At 50.9% G+C, this 24,830-nt stretch overlaps 1 protein-coding gene across 1 annotated transcript in view; it reads right to left on the bottom strand.

Moving 5' to 3' along the window:
• Positions 1–24,437, bottom strand: part of ITGA11 (integrin subunit alpha 11) — a 138,517-nt gene extending 114,080 nt beyond the window's left edge. Inside the window, exon 1 of the mRNA XM_054451056.2 lies at positions 24,097–24,437. Coding sequence (XP_054307031.2) covers positions 24,097–24,148 — 52 coding nt within the window. The 5' untranslated portion in view covers positions 24,149–24,437. The remainder of the gene's footprint in view (positions 1–24,096) is intronic.
• Positions 24,438–24,830: the final 393 nt, after the last annotated feature.

Here is a 24,830-nt window from a genome sequence, read left to right on the forward strand (position 1 = left end):
CAAAATGTTCCATGTGGCCCCACGGCCCTCAGCCTTTCCCTAGCCTTGTATTGTGTGAGTTTTCCTCTAGGTCCCTTTTCTGCTCCTCCAGATGCACGTTGCTTCCTCCACCTCAGGGCCTCTGCATGTGCCATTTCCTCTGCCTGAGCCTCTCTGATGAGCTTCCCATCACCTTTAAACCCCAGCATAAATGCAAGTCCTCCCCTGGCCTCCCCTGGGAAGCTTCCCTGATACCTTGATTACATCAGATCTTGCTTAATGATCTCATCACCCCTGTGCCTTACTAATGGGTGACTGGGGACCTCTCCTTTTCTTATCACAGTTAGTAATTCTACTCCATGGATGTGACTGTCTGATTACTCCTGTCTCCTGCATCAGGACGCAGGCTCCGTGAGGGCAGGATGGGGTCTGTTCGCTACTCATTGTTGGGTCTAGCACTTAGCACAGGGGATGAGTGGAGGACAAGACAAGAAGAGAGATGGGTCCTATCAGCTTGGGAGAGTGGCTCACAGGAAGCACGTGGAGTGCAAGTGTGCCCTGCAAGCAGATGCCATGGTTGTTAGAGAGAAGGACCCTGTGGGCTGGGTGCTCAGGAAGCTTCTGGAGGTGTGATTCTGGCCTTGAAGGGCCATGTGGAGGAATAGGTGAAGTGGCCCAAAGGTGCTAGGCAGGCTTTCCTGGTGCAAATGTGGAGCCAGGGAAAAGAAGAGAACAGCCTACCTGGGTGGAGGTGTCAGGAATTGCCCGGCTCCTCCTGCCATCCTGCCAGGCTCATTGAGAGTCAGGCCAGACATGAAGAGAGGATGGGCTTTCAGTTCTGGGAGGACTTGGTTAGAAGCCTGGCTCTAGCACTTATTCATAAGTGGGTGACCCTGAGGAGTTACTCTCCCTTTCTGGTTCTCAGTTTACTCATCTATAAAACAGGAATAAAAATATCTATCCGGAAAAGTGGTTGGCAAGACTAAAGGGAGTAGCAAACCTCTGGCACTGCCTGGTACAGGGAAGGATCTCAATACATCTTGGTTGAATTGAAATGGATCAAGATGCCCTGTTCCCTGAACTGGCCTCAGTGCTCTTGCCCATGCTGCTCACCATGCCTGGAAGGCCTTTCTTCCCTTCGTCCTACACTTTCAAGGCCCACCTCTGATGACACCTCTACTGCAAAGTGGTCCTTCCTCTGGGGCCCTCAGCGTGGGCTGCTCATAGCTCTGTCACTTCCTGCCTTGCATAACAGCTGCCTTCCCATCTGCCTTGTTCTCTTAAGTTATATGCTTTTCAAGGCCACATCCATGAATGGCTTTTATCTTTGTCCAGTGCCCAAAAGATGCAGATAGACTTGCCTACTGGATTTCTCACCTTCTGAGAATCTGTTCTCAGAATCAGTACCTGTTGGCTCCTCCTGCCTTAATTTACCTCCTAGCTCCCTGACTTAGGTACTGATAGTAGGTACTGATAGGTAGTACTGATAATCTACCTATCAGTACTACCTAATTAGGTAGGTACTGATAGTCCCCTACCACTTAGATAAAAATAATTGTGTACATGCACAAAGCTCTTACTATGTACCAAGCTCTATTCTGAATGTATTTAACACTTATAACAACGTTTTGGAGTAAGTATATTATCATTCTCATTTTAAAGATGAGGAAACTGAGGCACAAAGAAAGTCAGCAACTGGCCAAGGTCATACAGCTAGGAAGCAGCCGGGATGACTTTGAGGCCTCACGGCTCCTGTGCCATCCAGCCCATCACCATCAGGTCTTCCTCTGCCCTTTCAGCCACCACCCACTGTCCTCAGTCGCTTGAATCCTCCCTGGCGTGGCCTCAGCCAGGCTTGTCCCCTCCTACACATCTCTTCTTCTTCAGACTCATCCATCCCAGTCACATGCTCTAAGATCCTGCTCAATACAGAATTGACTGGTGACTCCCTGATCACAACAAGTGGAGCATAGCAGACCTGGTATACCAGAAGGATGGGGCCAGAGACCCAAGGGCCTTGAAAGTCTGGATGAAGCACCAGGTTGGAGCTGACAGCCAGAGGAAGCCGCTCTGTAAAACCTAAGCGTGAACACCTCCCAGAAGCCTTCCCACAGCCCTGCCCCAGGCCTCCGCTGGTTCTTTGGGCTCCGCTCCATGTTACAGATGCACCTGTGTAAGCAAGAGCTTTCATTTTCCTTGGATGGACAGTGCTGGGATGGGGTGAGGGAGGTGGGGTTTATCACTAAGAATCTCTGGTATTATCTTCCTCTTCCCAGTTTTACTTGGGCCCCAAGAATCTTCATGTCTAAAAGCAAATCACAGACAGGGAGATGAGGAGGGAGAAAAGACCATAAGCTGGCCTAAGCAAAAAGATATGGCAAAGTGAACCTCTTGCTGCTATGGGGGGAAAAATAACCCATTCGAAAGCGAAGAAGTAATGAGTTTCAGATGGCTGGCTGTTCCATATTCTCTGCATTGCTGCCCCTTTTGCCCTGGCGAGTAGGGAACATGTGAGCATTCTTGCTCGGCTGCCAGCCAGCCTTCCCTTCTGCCCAAGGCCATCATTTCAAAGAGGCATCTAGGAAGGCAATGCTAGGTTTGGGAGCATTGCTGGAGGCCCAAGGACCCTACTCTAGGCTCCTGTAGTAGGCACTAGTGCGATAGAGCAAGGGAGGAATGAGGGGATGTGGTCCCCACATCAGAGAAGCTTCTAGCTAGTTGAGGGAAGAAGGCCTTCATTACAGAAGAGCTTGTGGAGACCTCTGACTCTGGGGAGAAGCAGGGATACTGCCCTTGGGGACCTGCTGCTCTCATAGGAGACCTAGTAACTCTGCCCTCACCCTAGGAAGTCCCCAGGCAGGTGGGGAGTGTGCGGTTCCGCCCCCATGGGCAGCTGCGTGGCCACCAGGGAACTCACAGTGGACTGTGAGCATCCCATGGGCAGCAACACTGCCTGCATTGCCACATGGAGGGTGTGGAGTGAATATTTAAGTAATAGGATTAGACATGTACACTGAGCAGAGCTGATGCCACACAATCTTCTCCCCGTCTAAGACTGAGCAATGTGAGGAGAACTGAATTCTATTTATCCCTTTATCCCACCATAAGGCCTGGTGCTCAGAAAATGTGTTGAGTTAAAGTAGAAATTTCAGCTCTAACAACAACAACAACAACAAATTATCAACAACAACAACCCTGGAGAGGCCTCACCCAGGCTTATCCCCCTCCCACACACTCCTTCTTCAAGACTCACACATCCTGGGCCCATGCCCTCTGCTCACTACAGAACTGATTGGTGGCTCCCTGATCACAACAGGCAGAGCACAGGAAACCAGGTATGCCAGAAGGACAGAGCCAGAGTCCCAAGGGCTTAAAAGTCTGGATGAAGCAGCAGATGGGAGCTGATGGCCAGAGGAAACCGCTCTGTGGCAGAAGAGAGGAACTGGAGGCACAGCGATCCCGTAACTTGTCCCAAGTCACGCATCTAGTGGGTGGCAGAGCTGGGATACAAAAACAAGTGGTCCTGCTCCAGCTTGCCTCATTAGTCTCAATTCTTCACTTCTCTATATGCACACCCTTTACCATGGGACTTTGTAATTGCTGCCTCTAAAAGAGCAGAGTATATTTCCCCCAACCTTGACTTTGGGCTAGGCCATCTGAGCAGAAATAACGTGTGCCCATTCCCAGCCTGGGCCTTAGGATGCCTTGTCTATTTCTGCTTGCTTGCACTTCTGGCAGCAACGTGAGACGGCTAGTCCACTGACCCCAGGAAAAGAGTGAGAGATATTCAGAGCAGAGCTGCCCGAGCTGAGTTGCCCCAGCCCAACCTAGCTGAGGTCAGCACCCCCAAACTCACAAGCAAGCCCAGTGAGCCCAGCAGAGCCACTCAGTTGAGCTTAGCTTGGACCAGTTCACTCCCCCACCCTCAGCTGACCCCAGATATATGAACTAAACAATTAATATTGTGTGCTGCTGAGATTTGGGGGGATTATATGTTACAAGACATTATTCTAGCAATTGATAATTGATAATTGATAATTGATCATTGATGCAGCTTAGCTCTTAAGTGATGGACCATCGGGGAGGAGGAGGAACAATTTCACAGAGTGACTGGACAAAGACAAGGAGAAGAGGAGCTGGGGATCTTTGGGGACTCGTAGTTTCTGGGGTAGTACCCCAATCACTTCCTACTCAAGATCTCATCAGGAAGGCCCAACATTAGGCAGAGCTGGGCCCGGGCCTACCCTGTCAGGGAGAAGTGTGGCCTAACAAGAAAATCATGGCCTCTTCCTGCCTTAGCCATGCACCGGGCCTGATGGCTGGGTTGTCCTGAATCACTCAGGGAATGGCAGACACAGACCCACAGCCAGCCAGGCACCCAACACAGATTCTGGGCTCTGGAGCAGCTCTGTGCAGAACGGAGCCTCCAGAGCATGAGGCCTCCTTCACCTCATTTTCTCTCTTTTCAGTTGCTAGGGGGCATGACACGAACTCCCCGTTAGACAAGCTACCATTGGGTCAAAGGTGGTGTGTAGCAAATATGTTATTAGGGAGGGGGAACTTATTCAATTTTTTTTGGTTTTGTTTTTTGTTTTTTGAGACAGAGTCTTGTTCTGTTGCCCAGACTGGAGTACAATGGTATAATCTCGGCTCACTGCAACCTCTGCCTCCCAGGTTCAAGCAATTCTCCTGCCTCAGCCTTCCAAGTAGCTGGGACTATAGGCATGTGCTACCATGCCTGGCTAATTTTTGTATTTTTAGTAGAGACGGGGTTTCATCATATTGGCCAGGCTAGTCTTGAACTCCTGACCTCAAGTGATTTACCTGCCTTGGCCTCCCAAAGTGCTGGGATTACAGGAGTGAGCCACCGGCACCCAGCCAGGGTTTTATCTTTAAGAACAAGCAGGAATTTTCCAGATCAAATAATCTATTAGCCTCCAAACTTTGTTTTTCTACAGTGAATCCCCATTTTTTGAACAAAATATATACATGAAAAGTAGACACAAGAAGTGGATGTTGGGGTTAGGACTAGGGGGTAGGGAGGAATTTCCCACCCTCAGTAGCAGACCTAAGATGCTTCACTGAAACCTTAGGGTTTCCTGGAACACAGTTTGAGAACTGCTCTGTCGAGTTTAAAAAGCTTGTTGCTATAAGTGAGAAGACTAAGGCCCAGAGCGGGGTAGAAATGTGTCCAAGGTCACCAGCCTCTCTTCATACTTATCTATGTTCACCACCACTCCTTCTGTATTAGTCCCCTCTACGGCCCTTCAGTTCAATAAACCTCTATTTGAGGTCTATGGAGCTCCAGGTTCCATGGTAGGAAGTGAGGACACCAAGCTGGCTGAGACACTACTTAACGGTGTTCAGAGCTTACAGCCCCACTAGGCAGGCAACAGACATGTTTATAAGTCAACAGAGCCTGAAGTGAAGCCAAGAGAAGTTTGGATTGGGGTGGGGTGATCTGAGTTCTAATCTCAGCTTTGTCATTAACTCGGCTGGATGTCCATTGAGAGCCCCGATGCCTCTCTGGGCCTCAGCTTCCCCATCTGTAAAATGAGAGGCTCCTGCTTTGTAACATCGAAGACCCACCACAGCACATGTCAGTGAGGTTCTCTTGGGCAGACGCGCAGCTGACTTCTAGTTGTCGGCACTCGAGCATCTGTCTTGAGTCTCAGCAAACAATTTAGAATTGGAAACCAGGCAGTGTGGAGGAATGCAAACTCATCTTAATGTTGGCTGGAGCCAAGTGCATTTAGGAAGGGAAATCTCCAGGCAAAAATGATAATATTTTGTATTCCCAAGCCAAGGAAAGAATGAAAGAAAATCACCATCAAACGTTTGGCATTGTCCAGGGCCCAGCTCTCTCTCTCCCTTTGCCTGCACCATGGAGACTTGGCTGGGCCCTCCTGCCCTGGCTGGGGCTTCTGGACACACCCAGGTGTCAGAAAGACGGAGGCCTTGGTGGGGGTCCAGGCGATGTGGTCACCTTTCCGCAGAAAGCCCAGCCTAGCCCCAGAGCTGGACTGTGCTGCTGAAACCTCGATGAGGAGACTTAGGGCAAGTGGGCAGGAGGGCACCATGGCTGCCATCAGACCCCCTCTTAATTCAAAACTCGCGGACACCAGGCAGGGAGCACCAGCTCCTTGAGGCATGACTGTGGCCTTGGAACGACAGAGGCTTCTCTCTCCCTGAAGTCTTCTAGGAACGGTCCCTGGGGGAACGGGGCTGGAGGGCACAATGCTAAGATCAAAGGCCACAGGATGAACTTCTGACTTTAGGACAGCTGGTTCCAGGACCCAGCAAAGGGGACATGGGAGTATAACAACCCCTCCTGAGTGCTGAGACCACTGTGGTGAGAACTAGTTTGGACATCAGAAGACCTGGTTTCTCGACTGGCTATGTGACCTGAAACAAATACCTTCCCTCTCTGGACCTCTGTCTCCTCTTCTAGAAAATGACGAAGTAGGGCCAGGTGGTCTAAACACATTTGCAGTACTGAGGTTCTGAGTCTGTGTGTTCCTCCTCCTCTGGACTTATTTCCAAATTCATCTCCCCTCAGAGGGGAGGAGCAGGCAGACCGGCACTGGGGGCACTCCTGTGGGCAGGCCGACGGCCAGTGCCTCCGCAAGTCTCTATCAGATTGGCTTTTGGGACTGAGGTCATTCCCTCCTTCCCCTCTAGCACTTGGGTCCAAACAAGTGTCCCTCAGCCTCAAGGCCCCCATGAAAGCGAGCTGTAACCCCTCTTCCCACGGCTTAGCACCCAGCCGGGCCTGCCCTGCTGCTACATTTGCAGGCTGCCACTGGGGCTGGCGTGGTGATGCCAAGCCAGTTCTTACCACCCTGATACCCTCCTGTGCTCTAGAGAAAACTTAACCAAACTTGGGTCTTTCCAGGAGAGGGATGCATCCCTCCTCTTTACTCTTGCAAAAGACTCCCCTGTTTTCTAGCTTTGCTGATCAACTTGTCAGCATCTTACTTCTCTACCGAATGACTACCCCTGGGTGGACTGCTTGTCTCTCTGCTAACTGGGCCTTATCTGCCTGCCTTTTTCTCTGAAGGAAGCTCTATGGAGTCTCTCCTATTCCTTATTCCTCCAACCATAATATCACTGCCAGCCACTGGCCTTCCTCATCTCTGGATGTGTCTCTTGGCTTCCCCAGCCTTTGTGCAGGTCAGAACGCAGCTCACTGGAGAAGATGGGTAGGAATAATGGGAGGAAGAAATTGTGTCTTCTGATGGAGTCTAGAGAAAGGGGAGGGGTTCAAGGGATGGAGGGTGCTGTCCATTTGAAGGCTGGATGGAGAGACTGGCCACAGAAGGGAAAGGAGAAGGATTTCAGCAGCACGGGGGGCTTCCGTGGAAAAGCGTCATCTGTCCCCATGGTATGAGCACACCCCTCATTTCTTAGCAGAATCTCTGGGGGAGATTATTTCATTTGGGAAACAGCACATCCCCAGTCCACACCCACTGCTGCTTCTGGCAGGAAGCGGCTCCGAGCGCGCCAATGGTTTGAGGCAAGGCCTGTGTCATGGAGCTGCAGCCACAGTTTCCACCTTCCCTGGGAGGAGGAGCCCTAGATAGGGGTGTGCTCACATGTCCTCTCGAATGTTAAGTATGTGAAAAAGAACACACCAGGAAGCAGAGAGCTTTCTCATGTGTGTCATGAGGGGCTGGGAGCCATCTCTAGGTGATTTCCAGGGTCCGCTTCAGCTGAGAGTCTTGAAGATTCAGCTGGCCTTGATGTGGATGCTCAGAAAGAGTGAAGCAGGTGCTGCCTGCCGCCAGTGGTGAGCTTATCAGATGAACTTGATATTCATCCAAGAAGGGCCTAAGTAGAGGGCCTGCCATTCACCCACTGTCTGCTGTCAATTCCACCTCCCCTTTCAGCCAGGCCCTGGCGCATCCTCATCACACACACTGGGTGCCTCTTGGAGCACCCTGACCCTGGCCTGCCTCCCTCTCTTCTACTTCAGTCTTGTCATCTCATCAAAAGCCTTGCCTGTTATCTGTCCCATCCCCTCAATGTCCTGTTCTATGGTAGATAAACTAATGCTTGTTAACGAGTGACTTATCACAACAGCCTCCCCTCAGCCATCAAAAGCATTTGCAGCTCTATATGAGGAAGAATTCTCCAAATCAGAAAAAAACAATCAATCTGGGGCTGGGCAGCCTGTGGAGGAGTGAGGGTCCCTTCCCTGGGGTTGCAGAGGAGAACAAATGCCGGCTAGGGCAGGTGGCACGTAGGCTGAAAGAGACGCTCACAGAAGCATCCGGAGACAGGGAGACAGAGAACGAGCAAGGTCTGGTGAGAGCCTCGGCCGTCCTTTGTATCTTTTTCTGAGAAATCAGGAGTTTGCCAATGGGCTGGTTAGGCAAATGTCAAGCTCAAGGAAAACAGGCCTAAAACTTTAAAGCAGCAAACAGCACATTGAGATTGACTGTAATTAACATTGTTTTTCCTCCGAGCCCTGGACAGCCATCTCATGCCTTCAGAGAATACATGGATCATCTTCTTCAAGAACAAGGGTCATGGCTGGGCGCGGTGGCTCACACCTATAATCCTAGCACTTTGGGAGGCGGATTACCCGAGCTCAGGAGTTCGAGACCAGCCTGGGCAACATGGTGAAACCCCGTCTCTACTAAAATACAAAAAATTAGCTGGGCCTAGTGGCAGGCATCTGTAATCCCAGCTACTCAGGAGGCTGAGGTAGGAGAATTGCTTGAACCCAGGAGGCAGAGGTTGCAGTAAGCCAAGATCGTGCCACTGCACTCCAACCTGGGTGACAGATGGAGACCCCGTCTCCATAAAAAAACAAAAACAAGGGTCACAGTTTTATGAAAACTAGTGTATTTTTCTGTCTTACATCATTTATCATTTTCTCTGTGTAGGAAAAGTGATCAAAATGGACCTCCTCTTTTTTTTTGAGACTGAGTCTTGCTTTGTCTGAGTGAGTGTGTGGGGCCTTGGCCTCAACGTGGCCCGAGCTCCTGAGGACCCCATATTTCACCCCACCCAACCCAGTCCTGCCCTTGAGCCCCACAATCAATTTCCTGGCTGCTTATAGGACATTTCACTTGGATGTCTCATAGCATCTCACATTTCACATGCTGGAAAAGGAACCCAGGTTTTCGCTTCTGAAATGATTTTTTCCCCCATTGCAGGAAATGGCATTACCACCCACCAGATGGCTCAAGCCAGAAGCTTGGAAGTCATTCCTTGTGATTTTCCTTCACTTCCCATCGCACATCCTGCAGGTTCTAGCCCTCATTTCCTCTCCAGTGTGCCCACTCCTCCCTGTCTCTTTTGCCATACTTGGACTAAGCCATCCTCTTCATTCTGTATCTGGACTTGCACTAGAGTTTTCCAACTGGTCCCTCATTCCAATTTTGCTCAGCTTCAAGCTATGCTCTTCACAGCAGCCACAGTGATCTTTCAACAGTGTCAACTAGTTCCTGGCTCTGCTTAAAGCCCCCGAGAGTCCCTCCATTGCATTTAGAATAGAATCTAGACCCTTCCCAGGGCCCATCAGGCCCTGTGGATTTGCTTTCTCACTTACTACCTTCCAGCTTCACCATCTTCCTCTCTGTTCCTCAGATACACCAAGCTGTTTCTCACTTTGAGATCTTTGCATTTGCAGTCCCCTTTGTCTGGAACATTCTTCCCCAAGAACTTTGCTCAGCTGGCTTCTTCTTAACCTCCAGTTTTAACACCATGGCCTCTGAGAAAGGAGAATCCATTGCTATGGAGAATCTGTTCTTCTCCCTCACAACATCTTCTTTATGTATTTTACAATTAAAAATAATTACAGGTGGTTATAAGAGCTGTTTGCCTACTTGGACACTGTCTCCTCTCCCACTGGAGTTTAAATTCCACAAAGGAAGGGACTAATGTGTGCTGGAGTCTGCATACAAGAGCTGATTGTGTGCAATCTTCCCATTCAGTGACATCATGTTGGCAGCTTGAAAACGACCATGGTGGGAGGATTTACATCATGGTAATTGGCAAATACTACAAATAAGAATGATAGGAATTCTTTCCATCCCATCCCAAGAGCCAGAATCAGTGTATCTGTCTCCCCACTTTATCCTTAGCATCTAGAACAATGCCTAGCTCACAATAGGTGATCTATATACATTTGTTAAATGAGATGGAAAAAATGAATAGAAGTATTCAGGCTTCTAAGACACTAACCTGCCAATAAGGGGTTAAAGGGGAAAGTGATAGAGCCTCAGGGAGGGAAGGAACTTAGAGTACTGGATTTGGCTTCAGAAATCCTGGTTCTATTGCCAGTATGGTTTCTAAATTGCTTTGCAACTTTGGACCAGTTTCTTACTTCACATGGCCCTCAGTTGCCTTATCTGTGAAAGGCACACACAGGACTAGATGCTTTAAGTCCCTGTGTAGGATTTTTAAAAGCCCATTTATGTACACCTTTATCACTTTCTTTACCCCCCCACCCCCTTCCTGAGGTCACTTTACTACACAACTGCAGAGGATGCTGTTTACATTGTAGTTGATGTAAACCATGTAGTGCACAGCCGGTACAGCTGTACGTGGCGGCCCTGCCCACACTGATTCTGGCTTCAGGCCATTTCAACTGGAGCTGAATTGGACAGTGAGTCCCTCCCTTTCCTGGCATACTAACCATCTCAAAGAGCTCAGACAGTTTGGTTTTGGTTTTCCGACTCCTAAGCTTGTCTCCTGCTTGTCATGGGTGTATGGATCAAGAGCCCTGTGCCTGTGGGATGTGCCCCAGCCCAGAGAGTGTTTGGGCAAAATAAGAGCAAGACAAGGCTCAGGATATGCAATTTGTGGCAGGGCTTTCCCTCAGACGAGAGGAAGTAGGGTGAAGAGGACTCAGAACTACTGGGCCAGTCTGCCCTGCTCTTTGAATGCAAACTAAAAAAAGGAATTGTGGGGGCCCTTCCCTTCTAAGCCTGCAGGGCCCGCCCTCCAGTGGATATACCCACACCCATCTGAAAAGTTCTCTGGCTGCATGGAATTTAACATAGATCCACCAGATGCCATTGTCTAGGCTTTGTGGGGATGGCGGACTTTGGGGAGTGGAAGTGTTTTTGTTCTCTGAGGGTTATGCAGAGGTCTTTTTGGTTTTCAATACAGGCCAATTTTTCATGGTTGCAAAACCATCTCAAATGTCTACTGCTACTTTTAGGTCCTTAAAGGAGTCAAGGGCTCATGACTCCATCTGCCTTTGCTAGAAAATGAAGGACTACTATGCAAAGTGGTGAGCCCCCGTCACTGGAGGGATGCAAGCCTAGGGTGGCCATTTGTTTGGGATGTTCAGGCTCTGTTAAGGGCCCTCCCAGGCAGACCCTTGGTGCTGAGGCCTCTCAGGGAACCGCTGAGGCCCAGGACCCCTCATGAACCTGTGGACAAGGAAGGGCCAACCCTGCACTGAGTGTACCCATTGTTTGGAAATAGAGTCCCTGCTGTCAACTTTTTTCTCCTGTTACATCTGGGTTTATAATCAGGATTGAGGTTCTGGCTCAGGAAATGTTCATGGCAGCATGGAGGCATAGCCCCTAAAGGGCTTTTAGAAACATGAAGGCCAAACGTTTATTTTAGAAGAGATCGAATGGGAGTCTTGAGAGGTTTGGATTCTGGCTCTTTTGTTTAGCAGCAGATGTATGACCTTGGGCAAGACACTTGACCTCTCAGAATTGCAGTCTCTGGAGTCAGACTGACTGGCTTCAAACGCCAGGCTGTGACTTTATCATCCGGGTGATCTTGGCTAAGTTACTTAACTTCTATGTTAGCTAGTATTACTGTTGCCATTAAGTGTCGAGACCAGTGTTGAAACCTTATGTCAGTGGAACAGGCTCCTAATATGGACTTTGTTAGGCTCAGACTCAGTCTCTCCACCTGTGCAATGGGTTTCATGTCATCTCCCAAGCCACCAGGGCAGATTCTGGTTTGGTAGTTCCCAGGGATTGGACTGTAATCTGGGGTCTATATTCAGCTCCCACCATCTTCCCTGGGCACTCCCAGCTCCTTCTTGGGTGCTAAACAACATGGCCACATTCTGTGGCATATGGATGATGTCTGAATCACTACCCTTTTGTGGGAAATGAGGCATTAAAAATTTCTGCTGCATGCCCCCTGCCCCCTTGTTTCCTAGGAAGTCCCATTATATAACTAGGTTTTCACTGTGTAAAAACAAGGCCATTCCCCTGTCTCCTTGTGTCATCTCAGAGTCGTAGTAAATAGTGATGAATAGCATGGGGCCGGCTGGGCTGACCTGGACTGCCTGCTGTGAGCCAATTTACTCCTTTCTAAGGTTCCCCTCCCTTCCAGAGCCCTTCCTCCCTTCAGCAACCTTCCTTGCTCTGCCCATTTGTAAGCGATGCTCAATGGCCACCAACCTCTTCTTGTCTGGAAAGAAAGCCTTTGATAACAAGTGGACAGGGAAAACTCAGGACTGAATGTATACCTACCTAGTAGCCTGGGGTCATAAGAAGGATGATTGGCTTATCTAAAAGGAGTGATTGATTAGTAAATGGGATTTCTAGCAACTGTGACAGGCTGGTGGGGAGATTTTAACTGATTGATTGATTCATTCTTGAACTATTTATCACTTGTGTACTCTGGCCAAGCACTGCTCTGGGCCCTGGGATGCGTAAGTAAACTCAACAGACAAAAATCTTTGCTCTCAGGATTACATTCCACTGGAGCAGGCAAAATAAAACATGAATAAATAAAACAGGTAATATTGTGAGATAGTATTAAAAGCCTCGGAGAGATTAAAACAGGGAAGGGGGATAGGAGGGGAGTTTATGCATGTGAATGCATGCAGCGGGGTTGAATTTTAGGTAGGAGCCCCAGGTAAGACCTCAATGGGAGAAGCATGTTGGAGTAAAGACCTGCAGGAAGTGAGAGAGGTTCTCGGGGAAGAGCATTCGAGGCAGAAGAAACAGCAACATGGATGAAATGTCCTTTGTAGGGACATGGATGAAATTGGAAATCATCATTCTCAGTAAACTATCGCAAGAACAAAAAACCAAACACCGCATATACTCACTCATAGGTGGGAACTGAACAATGAGAACACATGGACACAGGAAGGGGAACATCACACTTCGGGGACTGTTGTGGGGTGGGGGGAGGGGGGAGGGATAGCATTGGGAGGTATACCTAATGCTAGATGACGAGTTAGTGGGTGCAGCGCACCAGCATGGCACATGTATACATATGTAACTTACCTGCACATTGCGCACATGTACCATAAAACCTAAAGTATAATAATAATAATAATAATAAATAAAAATAAAAAATAAAAAATAAAAAAATTAAAAAAAAAGAAAAATATAAAAAAAAGAGAAGAAACAGCAAATGCAAAGGCCAAGGTGCCTGGTGTGTTTGAAGAACAGCCCGGAGGCCCCAGGGGTGGAGCGGAGTGAGCCAGTGGGGAAGGCACGGAAGATGAAGTTCAGAAAGGCAGGGGAGCCAGATCACACGGGACCTCTCACTCAGAGTAAGCGGGGAGCCCTGGAGGGTTTGGAGCAGAGCAGGGACATGACATGATGTTACCTACATTCTGGTGGCAGTCCTCTGGCTGCTGGGTGGGAGAGCCTCAAGGTACAAGGGCAGATGCAAGGAGGCCAGTGAGGGGGCTGTGGCCACAGGCCATGGGAGCTTTTCTGTCCCCTGACCCCTCATGTAACCTGCCTTCTGGTCTTCCTCTTTGGGGCTGAGCAGAGTGGGGAAGACAGATGGGAGATCAGAGCCTTCACACAAAGGTGATGTGGGGCCAGCCTGGGTTGGGGGTGGGGGTGAGGGGCTGGGTTTCAGGTGGGCTAGAATGCAGACAGATCCACGCTGAAAAGAGAGGACATTATGTAGCCCAGAAATATGTACAATTATTATTATGTGTTTATTAAAAATTTTTAAAAGAGAGTTAAGAGCGGTGATACTCTCGGTGGCAACTGGGACATGTTCAGGACGATGGCAGGGCCTGCTGGCAAGCCTGCCGGTGCCTTTGCCCCCGGCTGGCTTCACCGTCAGCAGCAAGCACATTCCACAGCTGATGTTTGGCTTGTGGTCTGGCCTGGCCCTCTGGTTGGTTTCTTCTGTTCTAAAAGGCTTTTAAAGTCAGAATTTGAATTCTCTTTTAGTTTGGGGCATGAATCACTGCTTCTGGGCCTGAAAAGGGGTAGAGGGACAGAGGCTCTGTGCGGTGGGGCGCTCCCTCCCACTCAGGCCCGCACCACTGAGGCACGTCTGTGTGAAAGCTCCCAGTCAAACCACTCCAAGTCAGACTACTTACTTGCACGCTCCCAAGCAACATTCTCCACTGCCTGAGGGCCACCTCCACCTGCCCACGAGCACTGCAAAGTCAACATTCAGGCCTGACTCAACTTCCCCTGTCAAACCTCTCATCCTGTCATGCCTCTCTTCAGGTTGGTGACACCGTCCTTGGTCCCCCAGACACCTTTCCTTCTCTGGTGACCAGGCCCTGTTAAATTCTATCCCCCTGGGTTCACTCCTTTTGCATCTCACCACCTCATTTCACTCTGGTGTCTCCTTGCTGGGTCACTGCAGTAGCCATCTTATCATTCTACCTGCTCCCCATCGTAGCCCTGCTGTATCCAGCCTCCCCCTCCCACCTGAGGAAGCTCCTCCAAGCACAGATAGAACATGTCACTGCTCTCCCTCAGAAACCTTCCATGGATCCCATCTGCTGAATCCAAATGCCTTAGTTGGCTTTCGGTTTCCTCTCAGAGGCCTCAGCCTACTGTTCTGTCCTTGCCATCCCTCACAGCACACACTCCAGCATCCTGCCCGCCAAACCTCAGGCAGTTTGCCCAGGTGAACTCTCTACCTAACACTCTTGCTGCCAGACCCAGTCCTTCTTGCATTTACAAATAATCTCTCTCCCGCCTCTCAAATCCCAGAGTCCTTTATCTGTAGCTGTCTCATAGTCATTACTTCCTCCCTTGCATTTTAGTTATTTATCCAAAAATCTCTCTCCTGCCAAACCACAGGCTCCTTGAAAGGCAGGAGTTATCTCTTCTCATCTTTTATCCCCCAGAGCATCTCCCAGGGCCTGAGTCACAAAGGCTATTGTGCTATTACCTCCTGGAGTGCATATGCAAAGAAATGTAAGACATCTACCCTGCCCTTAAATAGCTTTCCATTTACTTGGACAGAGAGTTCTTTGGTTCATTCAGCACATCTTAACAGAGCACCTGCTATGTCTGGCACTGTGCAAGACCCAGGGATACAGTGGCTAATTAGAGATATGGTCCCTGTTCTCCTGGTGCTCCCTTTTCAGTAGCGGAGATGTCCAGGCAGCTGGAATACTGTATGGCGGGGGAAGTACAGGACACCTTGGAATCACACAAGTGGGGCCCCACTTCACTGATTGAGGAGGTCAGGGGAGGTTTTCAGGAGGAAGTGGTGACCAAGCAGAGGCCTGAAGAATAAGTGGGGGGCAGCCAGGAGAAATGAGGGGGAGGGTAGAATCAGACATAGGCAACAACACGAGTGAAGGCCAAGGACAGCTCAGTGTGTTTAAGAAACTAAGAAGCTCAGTCTCATTGGGGCTGCTGTTGGGGTGTGCAGGTGCCCAAATGTGTGGCTCTGTTAGAGGTGAATCCTGAGTGCAGGCCAGGGCTGGCCATTCCTACCTGGTCTGGTTGGTTCTGTCAAAGAGTCTGGACTCAACCCAATGGTAGTAGAGAGCTACTGAGGATTTAAGGAGGCAAGTAAGACAACTCCGTTTGTTTTTGAGCCTCACTTTGATGGCTGTGGAGAAAGCTCTGGATGAATGGGGGCAAGAGGGACAATGAAACCTGAGCTGGGGACCTCAGGGAGGTCCTAGGGGTCCCCCTGCTTGGCCCATCCCCCAGGCCGGCCTCCTCCTTCTTGTTGATGGAGTATTCCTTCCTCACCCAGCCTGGGCTTGGCGTTGTCGGTGTCCCATCCTGAGTCAGGTTCTTCCTTCACCTGAACCCTCACTTCAACTTCAGCAGGGCCCAAGATCACAGGGTTGGAATGACCCTAATGGACTTCGACCAACCCCTGCCAACACCTCTGAGAAACTCAGAGGACCCCCCGCCCCCGTGCTGGTGCATCTGTCTGTGGACAGCTCTGACTGGCATCCTCAGCCAAATCAATCTATCTATAGCTCCTCTTTGGTTTTTCTGGTCTCCCCCTTGGGGCCACACAGGGATCAAGTAGCTTATGCCTTGTAGGGGACATAGAGAGTATCACCAATGAATCACTCCACACCTACCAGCTCCAATCTGCAAAGTCCACCTTGCACTCAGCTTCTCAAACTCTCAAGATGTGTCTCCAGCCCAACACAGCTGTGAATCCTGTGGCACTGCAGGCTGGGCAGTTCCAGAAGGACTGAGAGTCAGGAGAACTGGTTCAATCTTGGCTTTACCACTGGTGTTGTGTGACCCTAGGCAAGTCATTTTCCTTCCCTGGAGAGTGTTTGTTTTTTTTTGCTTGACCGGGGACTGGGTTTACATTATACCAGTGATCCTCCATCTTGGATACCCATTAGAATTATTGGACAGCTTCAAAAAATGTCCCTGCTGGGCCCCAATGTGGGGAGTGATGATGTGTTCTTGGGTGGGGTCTGCACGACAGTTTTCTTCCACATCATCATTCTCACGCTCACTCAGGATGGAGGACCACTGGATCTGCTGGTCCCTGCCTTCCCTCCTAGTGCTGACCCTCTACAATTCCATGCCAGAATGAGATGCAAAGCCCACGTGGGCAGGTGAACAGGAGTCACCCCTTATTTAGAAGTGCTGACCCTGGAGGACTATGCCAATACAAATACTTGGGGCTGCCGAAAGGCCAGGAATTTTAAGTCCCAGCTTCTCAAGTCTGCCAAGGTGGAAGCTCCAGAGCCCAATGTTGAAGATGCAGAGATCCCCTAAAAAGGTTCCCAAAGCAGTCTTGAGGCAATAACTGGAGACGGAAGCATCTTAATTCCATGGCTTAAAAATGACCTCATAGCCCTGGCGTGTGCCTTTAGAACTGCTCCACAGACACCCCTGCCCTCCGTGTATATCAGCGTTTGGAATGAGCCCTGCAGTCTGTGGGATCTGTGGGGCGCCTTCTCCATGTTTCTTGAGGCAGAGACCGCGCTTTATCTAATTTGGAATTCCCAGAACTTGGAGTTGCCTGGGGCTTAGTGGGTGCTCAGCACATGCTGGTGAAATGGACAGGCCACTCGGTTTTTTTCATCTGTAAAGTGGGATCATGGTGTCTTCCTTGCCAAACAACAGGCCCACGGGGAGAGCCACGTGAGCAGGGCTGGTTAGATGAGCGCTTGGCCTGTACAGTGGCTGAGGGCCTCATGTTGAGAAAGGCCCTGCACTTGGTGGATGCCCTGCTGTGGCCATCTAGAAATTCTTAGTAATTTTAAAACAAGGGGTCTCACATTTTCATTTTGCACTGGGTCCTTCAGATTAAGTAACTGGTCCTGCATGTGTCATATGTGGTTTGAATAAACTCAGAGAACCCTGTCTACGATTATTGATGGGACTATTATGGCCACCAATCTCTGAATGCAGGGGCTATGAGTGCCAGGGAGAGAGCAATTCCAGGAGATGGAGAGGGAATGGAGACTGCTTTGTGCCCTTCTGCCTGGAGGAGGTGGGGGCAAGGGCTTCAGTTTCTCCATCCGTCTAATGGACATACCTGTCTCAGCAGGACCTCTGGCCTCACCTGGCCTGGCCTGACTGACAGAAGGAATATTGGGAGTGTTCTTTGCAGACTGTCGAGAGTGACACCCACTTGCCCATTTCACAATTTTTCCATGGCCTTCCTGAGGCCCAGTCCTCTGATCTTCAGGGAAGAAACGGGCCCTGAAAATCCGCAGGGTCAGGATTTCTGGTTGTCTGGCCCAGCTGAGTGATGCTGCTGGGGGAAGAAAGCTGTCAGCCCCAGCTGCGCAGGCAGGAACCCCTTCTCTGTGTCATCCTGTTTGGAATCCCGGAGTGCATTGCTATAGCAACTTGCCTAATTCACCCCACATGCCACGTGGAAAAACCTCTGCCCGCTTTAGAGCTGCATCACCCAAGCCACAAGCTGGGTTCTTCTACATTATAGAACGAGGCTGCCCAACAGCAACAAGGGCTGGGGTAGGGGGTATCTGACCAGTGATGGGGTAGGGGGCTGAGTAGTTGGACTACACCAGGTAGGTCTTCCAGCCTCACCTATTTCATCTGCTGGCTGGCCCTGGTGCCTGACATCCCACCATTAGCCCTTTATTCCTTGGGCTCAAGGCACAGCCAGTTGAAATGGAAATCCCTTTGGGTAGAACACATCACGTTGTCATCACTTATTAGTGCGGTTCAGCATGAGTTCACTCATTAGGCCTGAAGCTCTGAGCAGGTTCTGATTAGTGGAATGGGAGCAGGCGGCGCAGGCAGGAGAAGATCGCCAAATCTTGACCCTGAGAATGGGCTGGAATGACAGCCCCTGGGAAGTCAGTGTTCCAGAGCACTGGGCACCTGGGGGCAGGTGGCAGAGCCCAGTGGGCCCTGAGCCAGGTGGGGAGAGCAGAGGGGGAGAGACGTTCTCACATAATGAAGCATCATAGGAGGACCACTTCTACCGAGCCAGCATCTTGTTGGAGGAGTCACTGTCTAGCTGAGCCTAGAAGCTGGTGCCCCTGTGGGGGTAGCTGTTTGCATACTGATCTCAATTCCCCAACAATTCCCCAATTCCTCCATTCCTCAGCTGTTGAAGACACCTCCTTCAACAAGGACAACTTACTGTCTTTCTGTGCCCTCAAGTTCCATTTCCTGAAGAGAATATGGTGCATGGATTAAAAGCAGTGGCCCTTGTAATCCCAGCACTTTGGGAGGCCAAGGCAGGCAGATCACCCGAGGTTGGGAGTTCAAGACCAGCCTGGTCAACATGGCGAAAACCCATCTCTCCTAAAAATACAAAAATTAGCTGGGTATGGTAGCACAGGCCTGTAATCCCAGCTACTCAGGAAGCTGAGGCAGAAGAATCACTTGAACCTGGGAGGTGGAGGTTGCAATGAGCTGAGATCATGCCACTGCACTCCAGCCTGGGCGACAGAGCAAGACTGTCTCAAAACAACAACAACAACAACAACAACAACAAAACAAGCAGTGGCCTTGGGGTCAGACAAATCCCAACAATGCCTCTTACTCTATGGACATGACCTTGGATGAGCCATTTAACTTCCTATGTGTAACCTGGTAATGGCAGAATTGTAGTAGTGACTTTGTGCAACTATAGCAAGGCCTTATTGAGATGTGAGAAAGTGCTTGACACAGTGCCTGACATCAATCAAATATTAAATGATGGGAAGAGTAATAATGCTTCTGTTAGCTGAGGGCTTATTGGGTGCCAGACACTGTTTTCAGCACTTGACACAAATGAATTACATATGGACCATTTAACCTGATTGTTGTCCTATGAAGTTGTTATTCTGCCCATTATACAGTTGAGAAAAATGAGGCCTGGGGGGCTTATCCAGAGTCACCCAGGTAGAAAGGATTTGCATCCGGGCAGTCTAGGTCCTAAGCCCATGCACATGCCGATTATTTCTGCTGCTTGGTGAGTGCTTCAGTGAAGTAGAAAGTGAGAGACAGCAGGGAGGGGGTTTGGCCTCACTGACTTTTTCCTCCAGGTGGGATTTCACACGTCGTGTGACTCAGATCTTAAGTACATAGTATGAAAACTCTCCATGGAATTTTTTTGCAGCTCACTTATTTTAGATTTACAAGATGACCAGCACCAGTCTCCTCCTCTCCTTCTCCTGTCAGTGGTAACAAACTTAATGGGCATTTGACAAAGAATTCACACAGTTAGGATCTGTATGATGGGGTTGTGGAGGGTTGCCCTTGGACCACAGCTCCTATAGAAAGCACTCCATGCTGAAGACGTGTAGGTGTCTTTGGAGCTCACGAATGCCTAGGGAAGAGTTCCAAAGGCTATGAATCCTTGCTGGTAGCCTACATACAGTTGATGGGGAGTGGGTGGGCATGGAAGGGGACTTCAGTGATGAGGATCAGCAGAGATACCATTTTTGAACCCTATTAGAGGATTTTTAAGGCTCATTTTGTAGCTGACCTTCCCTGAGTCAGCCAGAGCCCATCACTGCCTTGGGGAGGGTTATGATGGATCCTAGAACAATGTTCAACTTTGCCTCCCAAAGTAAGCTCTGGAAGCCCATGGTGAGACAATAACACCCAAAGTCAGGCATTGTGGAGAAGAAACAGAGGCTTTTAAAATCCCCCAAATTCCCTTCTACATAGCAAGAGCAAAGCCAGCTCAGCTTAGAACATATTTTTATCCTGAGTGATAGGAGCTGGGGGTGTTGGTGGAAGGGAGGGAGAATGGAAGGGAAGGTCCCTGCTGTTAGAAGAAGGAAGAGCTCCCCACTACAGGAGGTAGAAAAAGAGGTTCAGAGAGGGCAAGGTTGAGAGGTAAGATACAGTCTGAGTTCTTCCAGGGCTCACAACCCTGTGTGGATGGGCTGGGAATGGTGGGAAGAGCATGGAGATAGACATCCCCTCTCTGGGGGTCCACTGTGGGGTAGAGATGGGGGCATGGTGAGTAAGCAGAGAAAGAGTGAGACTACAGGGCCTGCTTGTGATATGGAAAGATCCAGAAGCTCCTCAGCTAATGGCAGCTGAGGGGCTTGGCTGTCAAGGTAGGCAATGGGGTGGCAAAGTGACAAACTTTCCCTTCTTCCCTGCTCTCCACTGGGAAGGAGAGGCTGGGCGTAAGTCTTGGACCTCTGTAGCCTTTGTATACCTGTGGTGTCTAGCACTGTGCTTTTCCACAGGATGCTTTCTGTTGGGTATGACCCCCACCCACAAGGGCCATGTTGCATGGTATGGGCCTTCTCCTTTTCCACACCACAATACACCCACATCAAGAGCATATTTACTTCAAGACAGCCCCGATGGTAAACAAACAAACAAAACAACAACCCTGAGTTCTTATTATGATCAAGAGTTTGGGCCAGGGCTTTGGGGCAGGGGCTAGGAAAGTCTTCACTTATTTGGGGCCCTGGCATGTATATCTCCTCTGATTCTTCAATGCACTTCCTCTAAACTTCTCTTGTGAATTTGAGTTTGAAAGTTATATCTCTGTGTCCTTAGATCCTGAACAGTCAATATCTCGAGTGCTGCTGCTGCAGATGATGATGATGTTGGAGAAGAAAGACAACCTCCTTGAGTGCTTAATACATGCCTGGCACTTTCTAAGCATTAATCTTTGTGATAACTCTAAGTTCTATTATTACCCCCACTTTGTAGGTGAGGAAACTGAGGCACAGAGCCATGGAGTAACTTGCCAAGGGCAAAGAGCCCTAACCAGCAGGGCCTAGGCCAATCCCAGGCAGTGAAACTCCAGGGCCTCCACCCTTACACTGTGTCTGATCTCACTTTGTGTCTTTATGGAACCTGGCAGATAACAGGTACTCAGCAAAGATTACGCTTCTAAGAATCATCACCCTTACTACACATAGGTTATGACTGTAAAGCTCTGGTCAATGGATCTCCTCTCTCTTTGGACTTGATTACTTTTTTTTTTTTAGGCTTTCCTGATAGTTTTGTCTACCCCATCACATTGTCCAGCCTACAGCTGGAGCTCTGGGAGCTCTGGGAGAGTAGATGCTCTGAGGTCTCATCCTCAACTTGGCCTCTGACGGGTTCCCTGCCCAGCCAAACTGCCATCACCAGTAGACAAGCTTCCTGGTAATCCTCACATTGCATTCATGTGATGCACAGATGAGGTATCAACATCAGTCCTGTCCTGGAGCCTGAGGAATGAACCCAATGATCCCTGAGACCCTTCTAGTCTTCAAAGTCCACACTGACCAGAGTGGTTTTAAAATATTCATCATCTTCTTTAACTAGTCTCAGAAAATAACACTCCAAAATATGAACATTCCCACTTTAAGGCCCATGCACACTCTACATACTTTTTCAGGGCCAGTTCAAATGATATCTCCTCCTCCAGGAAGCCTTCCTTGCTTATCTGACTGAAATTGAACTTCTCTTGTTTGAACACCCAGCCCTTGGTTTCCCCACGCCATTCACTCCCTGGTGTCTCTATTTAGCTTTCCCTGGCCTTGGCTTGTTCTCAGTTACAGGCAGGACCCAGATTGCACACATGCTAGGGCCCCACCCCCAGCTCCTTGCTAGCAGATGTCATTGTTCCAACATTGATTGATATGTTTAATGAATCCCATATTTCAAGAACGCAACTGACCAGACATAACTCAGGAGTGGTTTTCGCCATATAAGCGGAGTTCTGAGTCACAAATCCTGTGTCTTCAGAGGTCCTGTAATGTCATTCTCTGCCCCCTCCTCCTTGAGTAGCAACAACATTAACAACTATTGATTAAAGCCTACTGTGCACCCAGCCCTGTGTTAAGGGCCTTTCTTACAGTGCCTTACTGCATCCTGACAACTTTACGGACACGGAATTTGTGTCTCCATTCTTCACATAAGGAAACCTTTTGGAAAGGTCGCATAACCAGTCCGAGATTGAACAGCTAGCAGGGTGCAGAGCCAGAAGTGGAAGCCAGGTCTGATTCCAAAGCCATTGCTCTTAGCTTCCTGAGGTCCAGGCTGTCCCTAGCCCCTAAGGCAGCCACTCCTTCCCAAGGTTCTGATGGAGCCACCTATCTGGAGTCACACAGGAGTGTGTCTCTTTTCTTGTGGCTGGATCTCCTAGTGATATGAGGACAGTCCCTGGAGAAGATTCTCCCTTCCTGTCTAAATGCACCTAAATAGGCTTGGCCTCCTCCCGCAGCTGGCTTCTAGGTGCATGTTGGCCTGGTGGCAGTTCTTCCCCTGCTCTCCCTTCCAAGCCCCCACAACTCAGTGCATCAATGATTGTTTTAAACTGTGACTCTAGGATTCCACTAGCCACAGGCCCTTTCAACCATGGGCCCTCTGAGAAGCTCCTCTGTAGGCCGACAGGAGGGTGGACTTGCTTCGCGTGGTACCCGGGGACTGGGGCAAGCGGCTGCGGGATGGGGGTCTCCACCTGAGCTCCCTGAGGTCACCTCTCCCACTACCACCGCATCTGACCCCCACTACTGGCCCCAGCTCGGGCCTGGAGCCCACGCAGAAGGGGAGGCAAGGTTGAGCGCCCACACCCGGCCAGTAACCGAGGCGCTGGCCCTTGCCGGAGCACTCGGCCGCCTTCCACAGAACAGCATCACTGGCGGCCGCTCCGCGTGGAGGGTGGAGCCGGGGCTCCCGGTGTGGGACGGCCGGGGCCGGGGTACCCTAGGGCAGAGAGCTCAGGGCTGGCCTCCCGCTCCCGGCCGCGCGCCCGTCGGGTCGGAGGTTCCTGCCGCTCCCCGACACCTGGAGTGCATTAGGCGGCGGCGCGCGTCTAGGCGACGGCGGCTTTCCCCAGATTATTGAATAATTGCATAATTCCGAGCGCCGGTGGGGAGGCGATGCCGGGTCCCTACCCCGGGTGTCAGGTAACGTTTCGGGGGTCCTGCACTGCGCGGCTGTGTCCCGCCGCTGCTGGCCGGGCAGAGGAGGGCTAGCCCCCGCCTACCGGCCATCGCCCCGGGGCTTTGCTCTGTCTTTGGCCGGAGGGACTCTGGGCAGCCCTCACCCCCACCCTCCAGCCCTCCGGGGCCGCCGCGCCCCGCTCTCCAAACTTTGAGATGCTTCCCCGGAGCCAGGCAGGAGGGCAGCCGGGGCACCCTCTCTTGGCGCTGATTCCCTTCCCCAGCCGGGGCCGCGCGCCCTCGGCTCTCCCGGGACACCCGAGTGCCCCTGGCAGCCGTGCGGGAACCCCGGCGTGGGCCTTGGAGGCACCTAAGGCTCCCAGGAGGGCCACCAGCTCTGGGCGCTTTTCAACTCAAGCTTCTTCAACTCTTCCCAAACACACCAAAGAGTCCCGGCTTTCAATGGCCTCTGCACCTCCCTTTTTTGCGAAACTTGACTGAACCGCTAGACTAGGGCCATTCCTTGGGGGACCCACGTCCCCAGGAGCTGCCAAGGTCTGACCCTGGGAGGAGCGTCGCGTCCCGATACTGGCCGCTGGATCCAAGCCCCCAGGGCTCAGGGAGGGACTCCGAGAGGCAAGGGGAGGCAGAGGGTGGGCACCTACCTGGCCACAGGCTGAGCGCCCAGGCCACCACCAGGCCCCTGGGCAGGTCCATGGCCCGCGGCGCGGCGGCGGGGTCCGGTGTGCAGCGGCGGCGGGAGGCGGCAAGCCAGAGCGGCAGCCTCCTCGGCGCGGCGCCTGCAGCCTGCACTGCGCGGGGCGCCGGGCTCCCTGACAGCTGCGGCTCATTCAGAGGAAGTGGGAGGGCTCGGGCGGCGGGGAGGGGCGCCGGACACCACTCCAGCTCGGGCTCCCGGCCAGTCTCGGCCGCTCTGCCACCTGGGCAGGCGGCGCGCTGCCTCGACGCGCCTCCACAGCGCTCCTTCTCCGCCAACCCCAAGTCAGCCTCTGGAGAAAACTCCAGAGAACCGCTCCTGGGAACCCCTCACCAGTGTAGCACCGCACCGCCTCAGTCAGATTCTGTTCAGGAAAAGTGGTTTTTATTCTCATTTCCCAGTGAAAAGAGATTCACAAAACTCAGAGAGTACCCAAGCTGGCTCAGGAACACCTGCTGGAACGCAGGTCTCCCTTGGCCAAGTGAGTGGATGTCCCTCAAAGGTCCATTCTGAGACATCTCCGTGTCTCCCTGCACCCTGCGGCTTGAATTGTAGAGGTACCGTGTTTCTTCTGACCCCGGAATACATGCAGATTCGCCTCCCCTGCCACTCCCCGAGCCTGAGGCATTCCAAAGCACCCAGGGACACCGTGCACCCCCTCTTAACCTAACATGAAGCTCT

This window comes from Pongo pygmaeus, chromosome 16 (assembly GCF_028885625.2).
Source record: "Pongo pygmaeus isolate AG05252 chromosome 16, NHGRI_mPonPyg2-v2.0_pri, whole genome shotgun sequence".
NCBI classification, from domain to species: Eukaryota; Metazoa; Chordata; class Mammalia; order Primates; family Hominidae; genus Pongo; species Pongo pygmaeus.